This window comes from Globicephala melas, chromosome 11 (assembly GCF_963455315.2).
Source record: "Globicephala melas chromosome 11, mGloMel1.2, whole genome shotgun sequence".
Taxonomy (NCBI): domain Eukaryota; kingdom Metazoa; phylum Chordata; class Mammalia; order Artiodactyla; family Delphinidae; genus Globicephala; species Globicephala melas.
In genome coordinates, this window is record NC_083324.2 from 78,568,762 (window position 1) to 78,586,311 (window position 17,550).

General features: G+C 43.9%; 1 protein-coding gene across 1 annotated transcript; it reads right to left on the reverse strand.

Moving 5' to 3' along the window:
* Positions 1 to 401: 401 nt before the first annotated feature.
* Positions 402 to 16,739, reverse strand: GCM1 (glial cells missing transcription factor 1). Its single transcript, XM_030871098.2, has 5 exons — positions 16,665 to 16,739; positions 5,440 to 5,692; positions 4,298 to 4,410; positions 2,537 to 2,665; positions 402 to 1,136 (listed from the first exon to the last, which is right to left on the reverse strand). The coding sequence occupies exons 1-5, from the start codon at positions 16,737 to 16,739 to the stop codon at positions 402 to 404; spliced, it is 1,305 nt and encodes a 434-aa protein (XP_030726958.1).
* Between the last annotated feature and the right edge of the window lie 811 nt (positions 16,740 to 17,550).

The following is a 17,550-nucleotide window of genomic DNA, read 5'->3' on the forward strand; positions in this document are numbered from 1 at the left end:
AGTTCATACGGTATTTGTCTTTCCTTCTCTGATTTATTTCACTTAGCATAACGCCCTCAAGGTCCATCCGTGTTGTTGTAAATGACGTGATTCCTGTTTTTTTATGGCTCAATAGTATTTCATTGTGTGTATATATACACACCACATTGTCTTTATCCATTCATCTGTCTTAGGTTGTTTCCATGTCTTGGCTATTGTAAATAATGCTGCAATGAACATGGTGGCGCAGATAACTCTTCGGGATAGTGATTTCATTTCCTTCAGATATATGCCTAGAAGTGGGATTGCTGGATCATATGGTAGTTCTACTTTTAATTTTTTGAGGAACCTCCATGCTGTTTGCCGCAGAGGCTGCACGAAATGACATTTCCACCAGCAGTGCACAAGTCTCCCGATTTGGATCATCTTAAAGGACAGAGGTTTAGAAGCATTTCGTTGTTGCAGTGATCCAAACCCATGTACCTCATCTCTTCATCAAAATCCCATTTGCTGCTCTTGCCAGGCAGAGAATATTGATGATGGGGCTGAGAGGTGTAGGTGAGGAGAAAGGGGTCTTCCTGAGGTGAATGGCAAGTGGTGGAAGGGTGGTAGCTGTTAAAATCCACATGCACCTTCTCTTCATAAAGTTCACCCCCTTGATTTGGCCAGAAGGGGTGACAGCTAGTTTTGGGTGCTGGTGGTTCCATGGGAATCTGCTGGAGAAAGGGTTCTGAAGAGCTCTGGGAAGGGGAGAAGTCGTAAGGCCAGCTGGTCAGAGGAAAAGGGTAACTGGGACAACTGTTTTCATTGGAAGGATTTCTCCCCAAAGCAACATTCTTATTCCATGTTTGCAGATCACTGTAATCAGAGAAGACTCCAGAGACAGGAGGCTGAAGCAGGTCCTGGCTGCTGGAGACCCGACTATTGGACAAATTGCATTTCTCGTAGAGCTGAGTGGGGCCCAAGGTGGGAGTGGGGTCTCTGGGGTCAGAGGTTCTCCCCAAACCATAACTCTCAGAGAAGGACGAGCCATCATTCAGTGCCTTCGGCTGGGGAGCGTTACCTATTAAATGTCCACTGTAACTACTAGGCAATTGGACACCTTCCTGGAAAGACCAAGTTAAACTTTCCCAACTTTGTGTTTCACCTGGAAGAGGCTGGAAAGGAAAGAGAAAACTCATGTTAATAAGTTAAACTGACCTAACTACCCCAGGCACCCACGAGTGACCCTGCACAAATCAGTGCTCTGCAGATTTTCTTCATTCCTTGCATACTTGAAGCACAAACACACGCAGGGCTTTGCACAAGCACCCAAGGCCTGGAAGAACTAAAGGCTGCTGCCATTTCTGCTTGGAATCTGACCAACCAGGAAGGGCCGAATTGCCCTTTACTCAGACAGGAGTGTGTTTAAAATGTTTCCCCTCAAACGCAAGTCTGATATCCTAACTGACTCTGTGAGAAACTTGTAAGGGGCTACTTAAGAAATATCAAACTTTATCTTCAAAGCTTTACCTTATCCTCAGTATAACTCTCAGGGGAACCACATTTCCCTCCTTGACTTTTCTATTTTTTAGTGCTGTGTGGATTCCATGAGACCAGGGCTTACTTCTTTTCTCAAGAGACTTTGAACTCATTTTGTTAAATTGTAGATCTCTGGAATACGAGGTGGTCAATTTATTTTTACCAATGGAGAAAGTAAATTGTCCTCCAGTTAATCGCAAGGAAAGAATCTGGTTGAGAATTAAGTTATCCTCTTATTTATGTAAAGCTATCGACCGATGGGGTTGGAAAGACTGTGACCAGGTAGGGTGAGTGGGAGGAAATACCCTTCAACTTCTCCCAGGGCTGGGAGATGGGATAAGACCAGTCATTGGGATTCAGGGGCTCCTATTTCCCTACAAAAGACTCAAATTACAATTTTTTTTCTTAAGGTACTTTAGAGCCTCCAGGGATGGACTGGCTTCATTTCTGTACTCCTGAAATGTGGAACATTGGACAGTAGAAAAAGTATAGGAATTAGTAACACTATTAAGCAGACAAACCCACAAACATACAGTATGACACCCATAAAGCCATGAGCTTCACATCACAGTTTGACTGCGGGAAGACGCCTCCAGCCCCACATCCCTGGATGAGCACTGTTTTCAGAAACTGCCTGGTTATTTCACCTTGGTGGAGTGCGCTGAGGAAATCATCTGCTTTAGGGAAGAATGAAAAAGCACGAGGCTCATGTTTTGTGCAGATCATTTCATCTTGGTTCTATCAGAAATACAGAGCGCCAAACATAGGTTAAGTGCTAATTCGAGTCTCTTTTTAATTGTAGGGAAGACGATTCTGAAATGCTATGGACTTTACAGCTGAGGGCATGCTACAAAGATGGTAGAAATGAAGAGGAAACCCGCAGATTCAGTTTCTTTGGCAGAGGCTGACTCACAGGTGAGCCTGAAGGTATGTGATTTTCGGCTTCATTCATAGGTAAGGGACAGGGAAATCTACTGCCGCCACCACAGGGGTGGCAAGTCGTCGCATGTTGTGAAGCTGCATGGGGCAAGGTTACCTTTATCTGTGGGCCCTGCTTCATCTTCGAGGAGACAGAGGACGACGCAGAGTGCGCTTTCTTCAGTGCTCTTCTGGCCTCGGCTTCCAGTTTGGTTTCTGGCTTTGGATGGTCATGCTCTCCCTTGGACTTAGAGGAGACGAAGCAGTGAAATAAATAACTAGATGCGCTTCACGGTGCGTAAAGCTTTATCCTGCGCCCTGCCATCGGACTGGGTATTGCTGCAGTTGACTACTAAGACAAGATTGGAGCAAGCTTTTTTTTGTTTTAATTAATTTTTATTGGAGTATAGCGGCTTTACAATGTTGTGTTAGTTTCTACTGTACAGCAAAGTGAATCAGCTATATGTATATATATATATCTCCCCACTTTTCTGGATTTCCTTCCCATTGAGGTCACCACAGGGCATTGAGTAGATTTCCCTGTGCTATACAATAGGTTCTAATTAGTTATCTACTTTATACATAGTATCAATTGTATAAAAAATAGTGTATATATGTCAATATATATGGGAGATATGTATATGGAGGTATATATATCTCCCAATTCATCCCAGCACCCGCCCTTTCCCCCTCGGCGGAGCATCCTTTTAAGATGCTCCCAAGCCCCCCAGGCATGCTCCTGCTTGCCCACCTGCCTTTGCTGATGATGCTCCTTCCTTGCGTGGTGTCTCTCCCCAGCCTGGCCAAGTCACATTCATAGTGATGACAAGTAATGCTGATTACATAATTCTCCCTGAACCTTCGGCACAAGGCTGTGAGGGCTATACCATTATCATCCTTCTCAGGGGGCATGGAGGGGTCATACCACCTGGGAAACCTCCCCTAGTACGTGCGGGAGCTAGGATTCAAAGTGTGCCAGAGCCAGCCAGGCTGAAAGCCAACTGTTGGCCATTCAGGAATTCGTGAGCTGGTTGTAAAAACAGCTTGACACTTTGCTGTACACCTGAAACTAACACAACATTGTAAATCAACTATACTCCAATAAAATTAAAATTAAAAAAAATATATTTGATGAAGAAACCGAATTAACAAAGAGGAAAGAAGGGAAAGAAAATTTCAGCTCATCTTGCACACTTCTACCAAAGAAATCTTTCCAGAGAACCTCTGTCAAGCTTAATATCTTCTATTCTCTTTTACCTTCAATATTAATTTTTAATGTGCTTTGCCATGAAACTCCATGTTCAATCTTATGATCGTATAAGTAGTATGAAAGAATATATAGTAAAATAATTAGCTTTTTCAAACAAACAAACAAAAAAAAACTGGCTTGATATCAGCCACGATGGGAATTGTTATATCCCAGAAACTGGCAAACCCTACACATCAGAACATTTTCTTTTCAGACAGGTTTAGCACGGACTCAAACCCAGGCAGTCCAACTGTCAGAGGCCACTGTTTCTACCACCTCCCCCATGAGGACTTCTTAACACATTTTACAGAAAACTGGGGCTCAGGGGAGTAAAGCAATGTGTCCACGTTTACAGAGCTGGGTCTGTGGAAGGCCAGTGCTTGCCTAAGCAGATTACTGACCGCAGCATCCCCTTCGGAGCCTGAGGCAGGGGCAGCCACCCCTGTCCTGGCCTCCAGCCCCTGACTCCTGTCTCAAGGTTTGGGGTACAGGCGTTTGCTCGCCCAGAGGGTCCCCCAGGAAGGGTGCAGGCTCCCCTCCACCTGTGCATTTCCTGGAGGAAACTCCTGCTGGTGCTCTGTGAAGAGTTCGTGAATTAAAGAGAAATGGAATCTCTAACTCAAATCCAACCTGGAAAAATATGAAGCGTCCGTCGTGCCTCCAGAAGTTAGTGACAGGAAAGCCCCCGTGGCCTCGGCAGGGAACGAGCTTCAGGGGCCCATCGCAGTTGGGACAGTGTTTCCCTACAAAGGAGCAGAGGAAGGCGACTTAGGAAGGTGACCTAAGTCTGTGCGGCCCTGCCGATTTCAGATTCCTGGATGGCAGAGAATCCACCTGGGTACAGTTTTATAGGCTTTCGTACACTGGGCATGACCCCTGAGCCTAGGAGGCCAGACCACCAAAGCAGCGCAGGTCACTTTCACACGTGGTAGAGGAAGCAGTTGCCTACAGAGCGGGATATCTTACAGGACAGGGGAGAGCTCCTTTGAGCAAAAAAAAAAAAAAAAAAAAAAAAATCCCTCCCTCCTTATTTACTGATACTTGAAATTCTTTGTAGAGAAGCAGAAAAAAATTCTTTCACTTCACAATTAGAACTAAGGGTCAAGGAGCAAAACCACATGACGGAGAGAACGCAGCTACTAAATTTTCACTAAAGTGTAAATGACTGATACCAGATCCTGCCCTGAGAGCAAGTTCTGAAAACAAATTACAAGGAAAGAACATGAAGTAACTTGAGGTCTGAAGTGGGCAAGGCACAGGGAATGCCAAATGCATCTATTTCACAATCTGATGAATATGATAAAAAACAAAATGAAGAATTATCTCAGCATGTGATTATGGATGAACCTAAATGGCATGGAATTGAGTCTAACCTCAGAGTCAGTCCCGGCTCCCACTCTAGATCAAAGCACTCATTGAGATCATTTTGGGGACCCCATTCCCCAAGATGTGAGATGGCGAGCGTGATACACAACTTTCTCTTAAACTTTAGGTGGATGTGCTGGTGAATTAATGTTAGTTCCCTAAGTGATGTGTCTTCCTTTTAACAGAGGCCCCGAGTCAGGCATCTTAACCTGAGGGAGGTTCATGGTGGGTGCCCTGTGCGTGGCAGATCTTTGGCACGGATACCGGAGCCCAGGGAGCTGGCTGGCTTTCCTTAAGATAACCTAAAGGACCGGCCTTGGTCTCCACCACCCTCCAGTGCGAAGGATGGGCCATTGGGAGGTGCGGGGACGGACGTCGTGGCCCCTCGGGGCAGGAGCCCCACTCACTCTGCTGCTTCTGCCGGGCCTTGTCGCAGATGGCAGGCCTCAGGTAGACCTTGCGGCCCTCAGCGACTAGGCAGTCGCGGCTGCAGACCACCACGCCCAGGCAGGACTTCTTGAGGATGCGGGAGTTGTGATTGTTGGTGTTGCGCATGGCCCAGCTGCTCATGTGCCGCTGCGCACTCCTGTCCTCCGAGCTGTAGATGTGCTTCTCGTAGGCATCTGGCCATTCCTGGAACCAGTCCGTCTTTTTCACATTCTGATGAAAACACAAAGAATATGATTATAGTTTCAGCTGGAAAACAGCACTGTGCTTAAAGCTGCTTTTGGCGCTTGAGAGCTGGGCACGAGAGCTTTAGCAAAGACCAAACTGGATTTCACTCCGCCGTGAGGGTCTGAGCACACGCAGCACAGCCGCGAGCACGTGATTCCTGGGTCCACCCAACATCTGCTCCCTGGACCAGAGTGAGTTGTGATGCCGCCCCTCTCCCCCGATCGCTGTTTCTCTAGCCTTTGGTGATAAGAGTGAGGACCGTTTCACTGAGAATGTTGGAGGGTGAAGTAACATGACTGTGCTCTTGCACAATGAAGAGGACAGCACTGGGGCAGGGCAGTGAGATAATGTCTCTCGCCGGGCGGTGGTTACCTTGTTGGGAAAGCGGAGGGTTTATACGAACCCACCCGAGATATGCGGTGGAAGGCTGGAGTGCCGCTTTGTCCCCCGTGGAGATTTTCTCCCCTTTGCTCTACACTCATGTTCACGCGCCTCAAACAGGGCAGAGGAGTGAGGAAGAGTTTACTTTGACTGGAAACGTTTGTGTTCTTGCCCAGGACGGGCACAATTCCCTGCCCATGAATAGCTAACTAAACTCTCCTTTGAGTGGGCAGAGACACAGGATACTCGATCCTTATAGCATAAGTTATTTAGCTTTCTGTGTCTCAGTTTCTTTATCTGCATAATAGAGATAACTAACTAGACCTGCCTACCTCAAGTGGGTCTGAGAATTAAATAGGATAATATATAAAAATTACTTAGCACAGCACCTAGCCTGGAGGGAGCTCAGAATAAATGTTAGTCACTGAAGTTGTGGCTCAAAAGGATGTGGCGTTTGACAGATTCTTAGGGTGAGAATCATTAAGGGTCTCAGTCGTCAAACGTAGGCTGTGCCCACCCCCGTGGCTTCCAGAGCCTTGGTATAAGAACATTTTCAGCAAGAAGATTATAGAAGATTATGGTAGAAGATTCTAGAAGCTCCAGGAAGAGAGATCAGGGTGCCTCTGCTTTGCTTCCCCAACAAGAAGACACAGCATAGGATATGAGAAAGGAAAGACAAGACGTTTGAGAAGGAAAAAAAGCAAACATCATTAGGATGGAAAAGCTACTCAGGGAAGTCGGTGTCTCTTCAGTTAGATTTCAAGTTTAGAACATGCCAAAGAACTTTGTAATGTGAGACTCGGGGCCGGTGACTGTCTCTGAAGCCGAATTTTGCTATTCTCTAAAATGGGGACATTGATAAAACATGCTTCACAAAAGTACTGTGGAGAGCAGATGTGCTGTGAACAGTAAATTTTATATAATTAATGACAGCTGTCATTTTACGGAACTTCATGGGAACTGAGGTGGGTCTGAGGAAATAGAAATGAGAGGTCTTATGTACATGAGAGTTAGTACTAGTTGATAGCGAAGAGTTGTGGTCTGAAAACTAGGGCCATGGGCCTAATCCAGCCCAATGCCTGTTTTCATAAATCAAGTTTTATTGGAACCCAGCCGTGTTCGTTCAAGTGTTGTCTGTGGATACATTTACACACCATGGCAGTGTCCAGTAGTCGCAGCCGAGACTGTATGGTCCACAAAGCCTAAAATATTTCCTATCTGGCCCTTCACAGAGAGCTTACCAGCCCCTGGTAAGAGCACAGCCTGTGAAGGCCCTGGGTGAGGGCTTTACAATAGTTCCTTCCCTCTCAGGGCTCCACTTCCTGCTCTGTGAGATGGAGGTCACAGGACCACCTGCCTGGCAGGGATGCTGTGAAGAAAGACTGAACGAGTTAGCACACACAGAGCATTCAAAACAGTGCCTGCTATTCACAACAGCCAAGACATGGAAGCAACCTAAGTGTCCATCGACAGATGAATGGATGAAGGAGATGTAGTATATCTATACAATGGAATATTACTCAGCCATAAAAAAGAATGAAATAATGTCATTTGCAGCAACAAGGATGGACCTAGAGATTATCATACTAAGTGAAGAAAGTCAGAGAAAGGCAAATACCATATGATATCACCTATACATGGAATCTAAAAAAAAAAAAAAAGATACAAATGAACTTATTTACAAAACAGAAATAGACTTACAGACATAGAAAACAAACTTATGGTTACCAAAGGGGGCGTTGGTGGCTAAACTAGGAGTTTGGGATTAGCAGATATAAACTACCATATATATAATAAACAGCAAGCTCCTACTGTATATCACAGGGGACTATATTCAATATCTTGTAATAAACTATAGTGGAAAAGAAAACAAAAACAGAAACAGGGACTTCCCTGGTGGCCCAGTGGTAAAGGATCCGTCTTCCAATGCAGGGTACGCGGGTTAGATCCCTGGTCGGGGAACTACGATGCGCCTCCGTGAGAGAGCCCGTGTGCCGCAGTACAGAGCCCACATAACCTGGAGCCTGCGTGCCGCAACTAGAGAGAGAAAACCCACATGCTACAACTAGAGAGAAGCCCGCGCGCTGCAACGAAAGATCTCACGTGCCTCAACGAAGATCCCGCGTGCCACAACTAAGACCCGATGCAGCCAAAAATATAAATTAAATAAATAAATATTTTTTAAAAAAACAGTGTTTGGCATAGGGAACTGTATTCAATATCCTATAATAAACCATAATGGAAAAGAATATGAAAAAGAATATATATATATGAATCACTTTGCTGCATACCAGACACTACATTGTAAATCAACTATACTTCAATTTTTAAAAACAAAATAAAATAAAACCAGTGCCTGGCACACAGCAAGCTCCACATCAGTGTTAGCTGTTACTCTGTCGGATCCGGGGCCACACACACCAGCCAGTATGATTGTGAGGGCCACCAGCTTTTAGGACAGAGATGACCCCCAGAGAGGTCACTTCATGCTCGACAGGAATCCAAGCCCCTATAAAACAAAAGCTTAATTGGTGCAGATCTTGTTAGTGACCTTTCTCAGAGCAGTGACAATGCCCCTCCGCTGCTGCCCTGTAGCGTGGGAAGGGAATGCTGCTCGAAAAGGGCAGGAAGAAGGGGGATGGCATCCGGAGGAGTCCCCTCTGGTCCATCGGGCAATTACAGTCGAGTGTCTAGGAAAGAGGCCTGGCCAGGCCAAGATGCTGAATGAGCTGTTTTTTCCAGTTCTTTCCCTCTCTCCCCGACTTCCCTGGTAATTCTGAGCTGGACAAGACTCAATGCCCGGGGTGAGGAGAAGACCTCAGGCAACCCCGCAGGCAGCCCTGTCTCCTTCCTCCACCCGCTTCTCTTCTCTTCCTTCTGACCTAAAGCTCTAAACAGTGCTCTCTTGTCCTCTGCCACAGAAATGCTACAGAAAACATAATATTTTATCTTCTGAAATAATAAAAATGTAGGTTAAAATGTTAAACTATGAAACTTTAGCAATTTGGACTGTGGATTTGAATTCTTCAAATACAAAGCACAGTTGTCAGGGCAGCAGAGAAAAGGGTGAGGTGGACTTGAAGGAAAGCTGGGATTTTCATGTTTTAAAGGTGAGGGGCCTAGATTCCACCAACCAGGAGGAATGACAGTGTCTGTGAGAGCGGCTCAAACACTCCAGTTAAAGCCAGTACTCCCTGCCTGTGGAGGAAGAAATGAGCTCCACTGTCTTTTTTCTCTCTCTCAGGTTAATGTATATTTTGATCTCCCTTTGAGGTTTCCTCTTTGATGGATTATTTAGAAATATATTGTTTAGTTTCGATGTATCTACAGATTTTCCTGTTGCCTTTTGCTATTAATTTCTAGTTTGCATCCATTGTAGTTGGAGAACACATTCTGTGTTTTTGATTATTTTAGCATTGTTGAGGTTTGTTTTAAAGCCCGCAAAACATTCTACATTCCAAGGTCTGTTAAGCACTTTTTTTCAACAGCTCTTCCACTGGTACCCTAGTTTTCCAATTCCATTAATAATGCAGTAATAAGATTGACAAAGTATGACCTCAAGAAAATTACTTAAGAGTAAGTGTATTTACATCAAGATATTCTCTTGGCTATTTATTTATGACCAGTCTTTTGACCTGGATACTTAGTGAGATTTTTGACATTTTTTGACATTTTTTGACATTGCAGCTATGAGAAAACCCAGATTCCAGTGTTGCAAAGGAACCCAGGTGTCAAATGAATGATAAGGAACTCTGAAAAGCTCCCAGATTTAAGGCACTAGAGAGGAAACTTTTAAAAGGAAGAATAATTATTTCTTAATCTTGTTTAGCAAATCCCCACAAAACATTTTTTTCTTTTCAGATCTTCTGTTTATTTTAATTTCTAACTTTTCATGAGTAACTCTTTGTTTTTCCTCTTGGTTAAGAAGTTTATAATTTAAAGGGAATATTCTTAAGGTCTCCAACACGTAAATATAACAAATTTATATTTTATAATCTCATGAGTAATATCATTGGGGGTTTAATGAATATTTCTGTGCCTTATGTATGCAATTTCTTTCCCTAAGAGACTTAATCCTCTAACTCACTCAAAATCTTTGAAACTCGATGCTAGGAGTCCCCAGCCCCCAGGCCGTGAACCGGTACTGGTCCTTGGCCTGTTAGGAATCGGGCCGCACAGGACGAGGTGAGAGGCCAGCGAGTGAGCAAAGCTTCATCTGCCGCTTCCCATCACTCGCCATCGCTCACATTACTACCTGAACCATATCCCCACCCGCCCCCCACCCCCCACCCCCCACCCCTGTCTGTGGAAAAATTGTCTTCCACAAAACCGGTCCCTGGTGCCAAAAGGGTTGGGGACCGCTGCCCTATGCAATCAGAGCACCCTTCATCCTCCCTTCATTCTAATTCATTTAACTACTTGAAGTTTTAATAGGGTAACTTAAGAATTAAATATACACTATTACATAAAACTAATGAAGTAAAATCAAAATTCTGAAATAAGGTATCAAAAATATTTACATTATCATGTTATTATATTAAATTTGATTTTTCCCTTGGAAAATAATCTATTCTAATGTAAAGCAATTATCTGCCAGGTTTTCTTTAATAAGAATAGCTTATTAATTCCTTGTAAATAAATGTCTCCAAATAAAGCCGGGCTAGCAAACAGATACACGTTTACACAAACCAGAGAGAGGAAAAAAGTAGATGTTACTTATGGAATACAGAAAAAAAAATTCCTCCAGCACTTTGATTTATCTTCAACTTTTCAGGAACTTATCTCTCCCAGTCAACTGGAAACCCAACTCCAAGTGTTTTCAAAGGGAGAAATTCATCAACAAAATGCTTTTGAGTTAAGCATTACTCCTTTGACTAATCTTGCAATTTCCTACCTTTGTTAAAGGGTCAAGATGCAGGAGAAAAAGTTCCTTATTTGTTCAGATAACACTAAGGTGGGACAGAGTGCCCCAGCTTTCAAACTCTGTTACCCCCTCTTTTCTCTTCTCTCTTTCCTTTCCAACTCCACCCAGCTAAGCAAGGGACCTCCTGGGCACCCAAGGAGAGTCTCTGTTACCACCCCCACGACCCCAGAAGCACAGGGTAGTAGAAGAATTCTGGTCCCAAAAGTGGGGGGACCCAATGACCACGGGGTCCATATACGTGGAACTGTCCCAGGGAGTTCAAATGACCTTGAGATCAAGGACAATGCTGGACAAAGAGGACAAAGTTACGAGTGTCCCCGTCGGACCAACAACAAAGTGACCTGATGGTGCAGTCAGATAATAATTGACCAGAAATCCAGAATCTGGTTTACCCCTTAGCTCCCCAGAGCCAAGACAAATCTGATTACAACTAGCTTGTTCTGATCACATTTAACCACACAAATTCACAGCACAAGCTCAGAGATTCACCTCTGCTCCTAAGATCGAGGCAAAGGAAATTGTACTGGTTAAAATCACAGTCCGGGAATGAACTCATCAGAGACGTGGCCTCTTTGGGGTTGATTCTCCAGGCTGCAGGTGGCCCTGTATTTATGTTTAGCCTATGTATAGTTTTAGGTTTTCTCTGCAAAAAGTATACTTAAACCTTGGAATTGTGTGAGTTAATGGCTTGGTGTGGCTTTGGTCATGAGTTTCATCTGGAAACTGCTCATGTTCATGAACAGAGTGATTCGGGGTGTTTGTCTGCTGTGGGGCTATTGGAACACTTTGTGCTTCTGCTCAGAGAACCTGGCAGGTGCTGGGAGCAGAGTGGCTGCTTCCATCTCCCTGCTCAGTGGGTACTATTTAGGAGAACAAGCAATTGGTTTTCTTCCTGATTTTCAACCAGGAAAAAAATAAATAAATTTCTTAGGGGTTCATGGCTCCCAAGTATTCACAATCAGTATTAATAAGAAGTATCCCTGTAATGAACCATGTAGTGAACATTTTTAATAAAGGTAAGACTAACCCAACCCCAGACATTTGCTGCTTGGACCAAGCAAACCCTAAAGCAATTATATTTGAACTTTGAAAATGCAAATGTAGTTTAATGGAATAGGAAGGGAAAGCAAAATTAGTGTACTACATTGGTCTGGAATAAAGAGGCTTTTATCAATGATGGTTTTGAGTAAGTTAAGTGCCTGAAGTTCTGGGCTGACTCTGTGGAGGCTGGATAAAGGAGAAGTGGTATCAAAATAACCAGAAGCTAGACAAGTGATCAGAAACGAGTGAATGAAGGTTTATAAAGACATACATGCAGCTTAAAGCAGGGAGAAGAACACATGAAACAAATCCACGGAGGGATGATTTAGTGAGAGCAAGAGACCATCCAAGCCCTAGATCTGATCATGATGCTTTCCAGCTCAACAAGCCTAACGGCTTCCCACTGCCTTTAAAAAAAAATAAATAACTGAATTGGGACTTCCCCGGTGGTCCAGTGGCTAAGGCTCCGTGCTCCCAATGCAGGGGGCCCAGGTTCGATCCCTGATCAAGGAACTATATCCCACATGCAGCAACTAAGAGTTTGTATGCCGCAAAGAAGATTGAAGATCCCGTGCGCCACAACTAAGACCTGGGACAGCCAAATAATTAAATAATTTTTTTTTTAAAAAAAGAATGCTTTAAAAAAATTTAAAAAATAAAATAAAATAACTGAATCATCTTAGGATAGCCTGTGTCCAAACCACCTTTCACGCCGGTAGCCTCCCAGCTCCCCTTGCTGTCCGTGCACAGCTTCCCCATATGTAGCCTTTGAACAGTCTTCAAAGTGCTCTACTCTGCCTGGATTTTCTTATCTTCACCTGCCCTAATCCTCTCACCTTTTACAATGTATGTGTCCAGAGAGCCTTTTGCCAGATGTTATGCCTTGCTCCCCATGCCTGAGTCATGCTGAATTACGTACGTCCTCTTTCAGCGCCTCCGGCATTTTTCTACACAGCATCGATTCTCTGTTTGGACACTGGTATTGCTTCACTGGCCCAGAAGATCATGAGCCCTTCCGTGAAAGTTAGCATAGCTTAACGGCCCCTGTATCCCTGAGCCTGCTATGGTGTCTGGCACATCCCCGGCACTCAAAAATCTCTGCTATCCTGATAAGGATGTCATTGTTCACTGTTGCCAAAAATTAACCCACAGATCGTGATCTATCTGGGATGTATAAAGGGCTATGGAGTTCCCAGGACCAAAAGATGCAGTGAGCACTCTTGTAACCATCTCAAAACTTGAAGCAGGGGGGTGCATTAATAAGAAAGGAACTTGTCTACAAGCTACAGGAATTTGCAGGAATCCTGGCAAGAATATAAAAATATGAACAATAAACTGTAAATTCTTTGTATGGGTGGGAAAAAGAATGAAATTGGGGAAATGTATAATAGTAATAAGCCAGTGCATGTTATTATAGATGTAATCCTTTAAAACATATGTTTTAATGCTCGAACAGATGGTCTGAGGCACACTCATCGCCCAAGGGGCTCCATGAAAAAAGGGCTCTGTAGTCAAAACTATGATAGGGCAACAATGCCAACAACTTCCTCTTGGGAGAGCCGCCAGTGCAGTAAGAAAGGCGCCATGTTGGCAGTAGAGAAATTGGCGATCCAGTGGTTAGGACTCCGCGCTTCCACTGCAGGGGGCACGGGTTCGATCCCTGGTCAGAACTAAGATCCTGCATGATGCACAGTGTGGCCAAAAAAAAAATTGGCTTAACTTCATTGAACTTAGTCCTTTTCTTCCTTCGCAGCATCCATTAAAATTCCTTGTAACTTACACACTACAGAACACATTTGTTCTAAACAGCTTAGACATTTAAGAAAGGTATCTAAGGAATTACTATTTTCATTTTACAGAGGAGGTAATGAAGACTTAAGAAAATAGATTGGTTTAGAGTCACACAGATAAGCCATAGAGCCAATCACTCGTGAATTTCGTATTTGTTGTTTGTGTTTAACACGTACCAGGCCCTGTGGTTGGCACCCGGCCCCCATTCTAGGGTGCAGGCCGTCTTCCAAATCTCAGGTCACCGAATCCTAGACTCTTAGAACTGAAAGGGTCCGTAAGAGACTATTTAGTGCAAGCACTTCATTATCAGAAGAGGAAAGGGAGCCTCAGAAACGCTAAACCACCCCGTGAAATTCTACAAATAAAAGGAGGCAGGACTGGAATTCAAAGCCAGGACTTGGTCTCCTAGCCCTGTTCTCACCATACACCACTCTGCCTTCAGAAACACTCTTGAAGTATAAAATCTACTGTGCTTGGAAATCCTTCCAAGACCTTTTATTTTTCACCTCACCTAGGTCTTGATACGATTCCAAAGCCAGCATAAACCCAGATGAGGATGGTGTTGACTCTGCTCAGAAAATACTAAGGAATATTTTGCTCTTTTAATCATTTCCCTGGCATATTTAACGAATTGAAGGGCACTTACCTATTTCCACGAACAATCAAACTTTTTCTACGAACTAAAAATGATACACTTCCAAAGTTGAATGTGTATTTTTATTGTAAATGTCTCATTTTAATGTCTTGGATAGCTGAGAATGCTTGAGTTTTGGAAAATTCATGTTGGAACATGAACTTTTATGAGCCCTGAGATCCCCTCCAGGGAAGTGTTTCTTCCTTTTGTCTACAGATTTGATGAAAGATATGAATCCTCTGTCCCAGAAAAAATAAACGTTAGTACAGTGTTGCCCGCCATTTCAGAGGGTTCTTAGACCCCATTAAAGCTCCTACTCTACGATGTGACTTTGCAAAATCGTCTATGTACCTGCTTCCTTCAACTCTTGTTTTTGAGGATGTCCATCTTCTCTATTTGAGAGCTGCAATCATGAATTAGGAATATGGGTCCCTGAGCCAGGAGTAATTAAAATTTACCTTAAAGTTTCCTCTAAAACAGCTACAACTATTGTAAACCAATTACAAGCAACTACAAAGATAGATCCTTAAAATAGATATTTGCATGATTTAGCTGTAGTGTATTGAACCATCCTTAAATGGATGGAAAGTAGGGCATACTTGGTGCTTCCCAGCTTTTCTAAGACCTACCCAGAGATAATACGGGAGGAGATTTAAGGGTAAACATAAAAAGAAACAGAAGAAACACTTGGGGGACTTCCCTGGTGGTCCAGCAGTTAAGACTGCGCTTCCATGGCAGGGGGCACAGGTTCAATCCCTGGTCAGAGAAATAAGATCCTGCATACCACAGGGCTTGGCAAAAACAAACAAACAAACAAACAAACAAACAAAAAAACTATAAAGAAACACTTCACTAGAGTGAAATTTGGAATGATCTGGAAGCCTTCATTAGAGTGAAATCTGGAATGATTATAAATCAAGACTGTGGCATCTCCATTCTCTCTCCCCTGCTTGGGATAGTTCAAACTTCTTGTTCTCCAGAATCAGGCAGATGAGCTTGACCTTTCACTGGATGGTACTGGTGGTCTCCCAGTCTTAGCTTTCCCAGCCACCTTTCCCAAAAATTTCCAGTGAAAACATTCTTCACTGGAACATTCTTCACTGGAAGAAAGGCCAAAAAGGGAGGTCAAGAAAGTCAGTTTTAAACAACTAATGTTGGGAATTCCCTGTCAGTCCAGTGGTTAGGACTTGGTGCTTTCACTGCCAGGGTTCAGTCCCTGGTTGGGGAACTAAGATCCCACATGCCATGTGGCGTGGCCAAAAAAAAAAAAAAAAAAAAAAAATTAAAACAACTAATGTTTTCCACCAACTTAAGAGTTTAAAATGTCAATTGCTGGGACTTCCCAGGTGGTCCAGTGGTAAGGAATCCGCCTTCCAATGCACGGGTTGTGGGTTCAATCCCTGGTCAGGGAACTAAGATCCCACATGTCTTGGGGCAACTAAGCCCGCGCACCACAACTACTGAGCCCGCGAGCCTCAACTAGAGAGCCTGTGTACCGCAAACTACACAGCCCACATGCTCTGGAGCCCTCGCACCACAACTCAGAGAAAACCCACATGCCACAACTAGAGAGAAGCCCTCGCACCACAATGAAAAGCCCATGCAATGCGCCGCACATAAGACCCGAGGCAGCCAAAAAAAAAAAAAAAAAAAAAGTCAATTGCCAAAGACAAAGCAAAGAAAACATGAAATGAAAGTCACTCTGTAGTTGGAGAGGAGCCCCATGTCTGTGGACTGTGTACTAGTTACAAAAGGTCTAGAAGAGCACTCTCACCGGGACATTCCAGTGACAGATTTAGGTTAAATCCATGACTATAGCAAATAAGGTAGTATGGGAGCCTGTGCATTACAGAGGGTCGATCTATGGACAAACACATTAGCGTGGATTTTGTTTTACTAGATAGCAGGCGGGTGCCATGTGAGCCAAGCCAACTTTGAAAGAGAAGGGAAGTAACATTTTCTTTGCTTCTGTCTGTAACCGGGTGAGTCTGGTTGGTAAGGGCTTGCTCAATTCATAGATCTTAGCACCTCCTCTCAAAAGTCCTCAGTCAGATGTCCAGCCGAAGCTCTGGAGGAGAAGTGTTTACCCAGCTGGGACCCTCACCAAGTTCCTTCCAGGTCTTAGCAAGTTACCGGTCAAGGCTTCACAGCCAAATGCTGAAGCCAGTGTTAAAGCAAGTACATACCTGTGGCAGTTTCATATCATTAATATCCCAGCTTAACGTCTCTTTGTCCTCAGAATCAACGTTCTCAAGTTCCATGATAAAGTCGGGTCGCCCACAGGTTTCCGTCTGTCCAACTGCCCTCAGGAGTGCTTGAGAATTTTGCTCTCAAAGGCTCTTAACACAGTTGGATTAGTCCGCCCAGGCAGTTTAGACCAGTGGACTGTCTTCTGACACTAAAAAATAAATGACAGTAATACTGACCATTAAAGTGATAAAAATCAGTGCTCGTCTGCCAGAAAAGCCTGTTTCATTGATATTTTGGCAAGCACCAACATACAAACAAAACCAAAATGTAGGAGCCCTTAGTGACCTTGCTGAAATAAAGCTTGACCTTGGGAAATCAAAAGGAGATCATCACTTTCACTCTCAGATTTAGGTTTCCTTCCTCATTGCTAGCCCCAAGCAGGAAGGCCTTAGTAAGGACCATTGTCACCTGTAGCCAATGGTTAAAACCTTATCCTCCATGTACCTGTGTTGGGGCAGGAGGGATAACTGGCTTAGAGTTGTTTCCATGGATACACCTTCATAAATTAGCTAACCTGGGGTGTGTTACAAGAGGTGAACATCACAAGCAGATGTGTCTAGAAGTCTTTTTTAAAATCTAAATTCCATAGAGATGAACAATCCAGTATGTATTTTATATCTTCAAATATCATCAAACGATAGACTCCTCTAAAACCTTGGCGATATTGACATTTCAAACCTGATAACTCTTTGTGGTGGAGGTTACCCTGTGCATTGTAGGATGTTCAGTAGCATCCTTGGTCTCTGCCCATTAGGTGTCAGTAGCAACCCACCCCTCCTTGTTAAAAAATATCTCCAGACATTGCCAAATGTCCCCTGGGGG

Coding starts and splice junctions, on each gene's coding strand:
- GCM1 (XM_030871098.2), bottom strand. CDS start 16,739: ATGGAACTTGAGAACGTTGATTCTGAGGACAAAGAGACGTTAAGCTGG. Junction 4,411..5,439: donor GGCCCGGCAGAAGCAGCAGA/GTGAGTGGGGCT, acceptor GCTCCTTTGTAG/GGAAACACTGTCCCAACTGC. Junction 1,137..2,536: donor AGCAGGGCCCACAGATAAAG/GTAACCTTGCCC, acceptor TTTCCTTTCCAG/CCTCTTCCAGGTGAAACACA.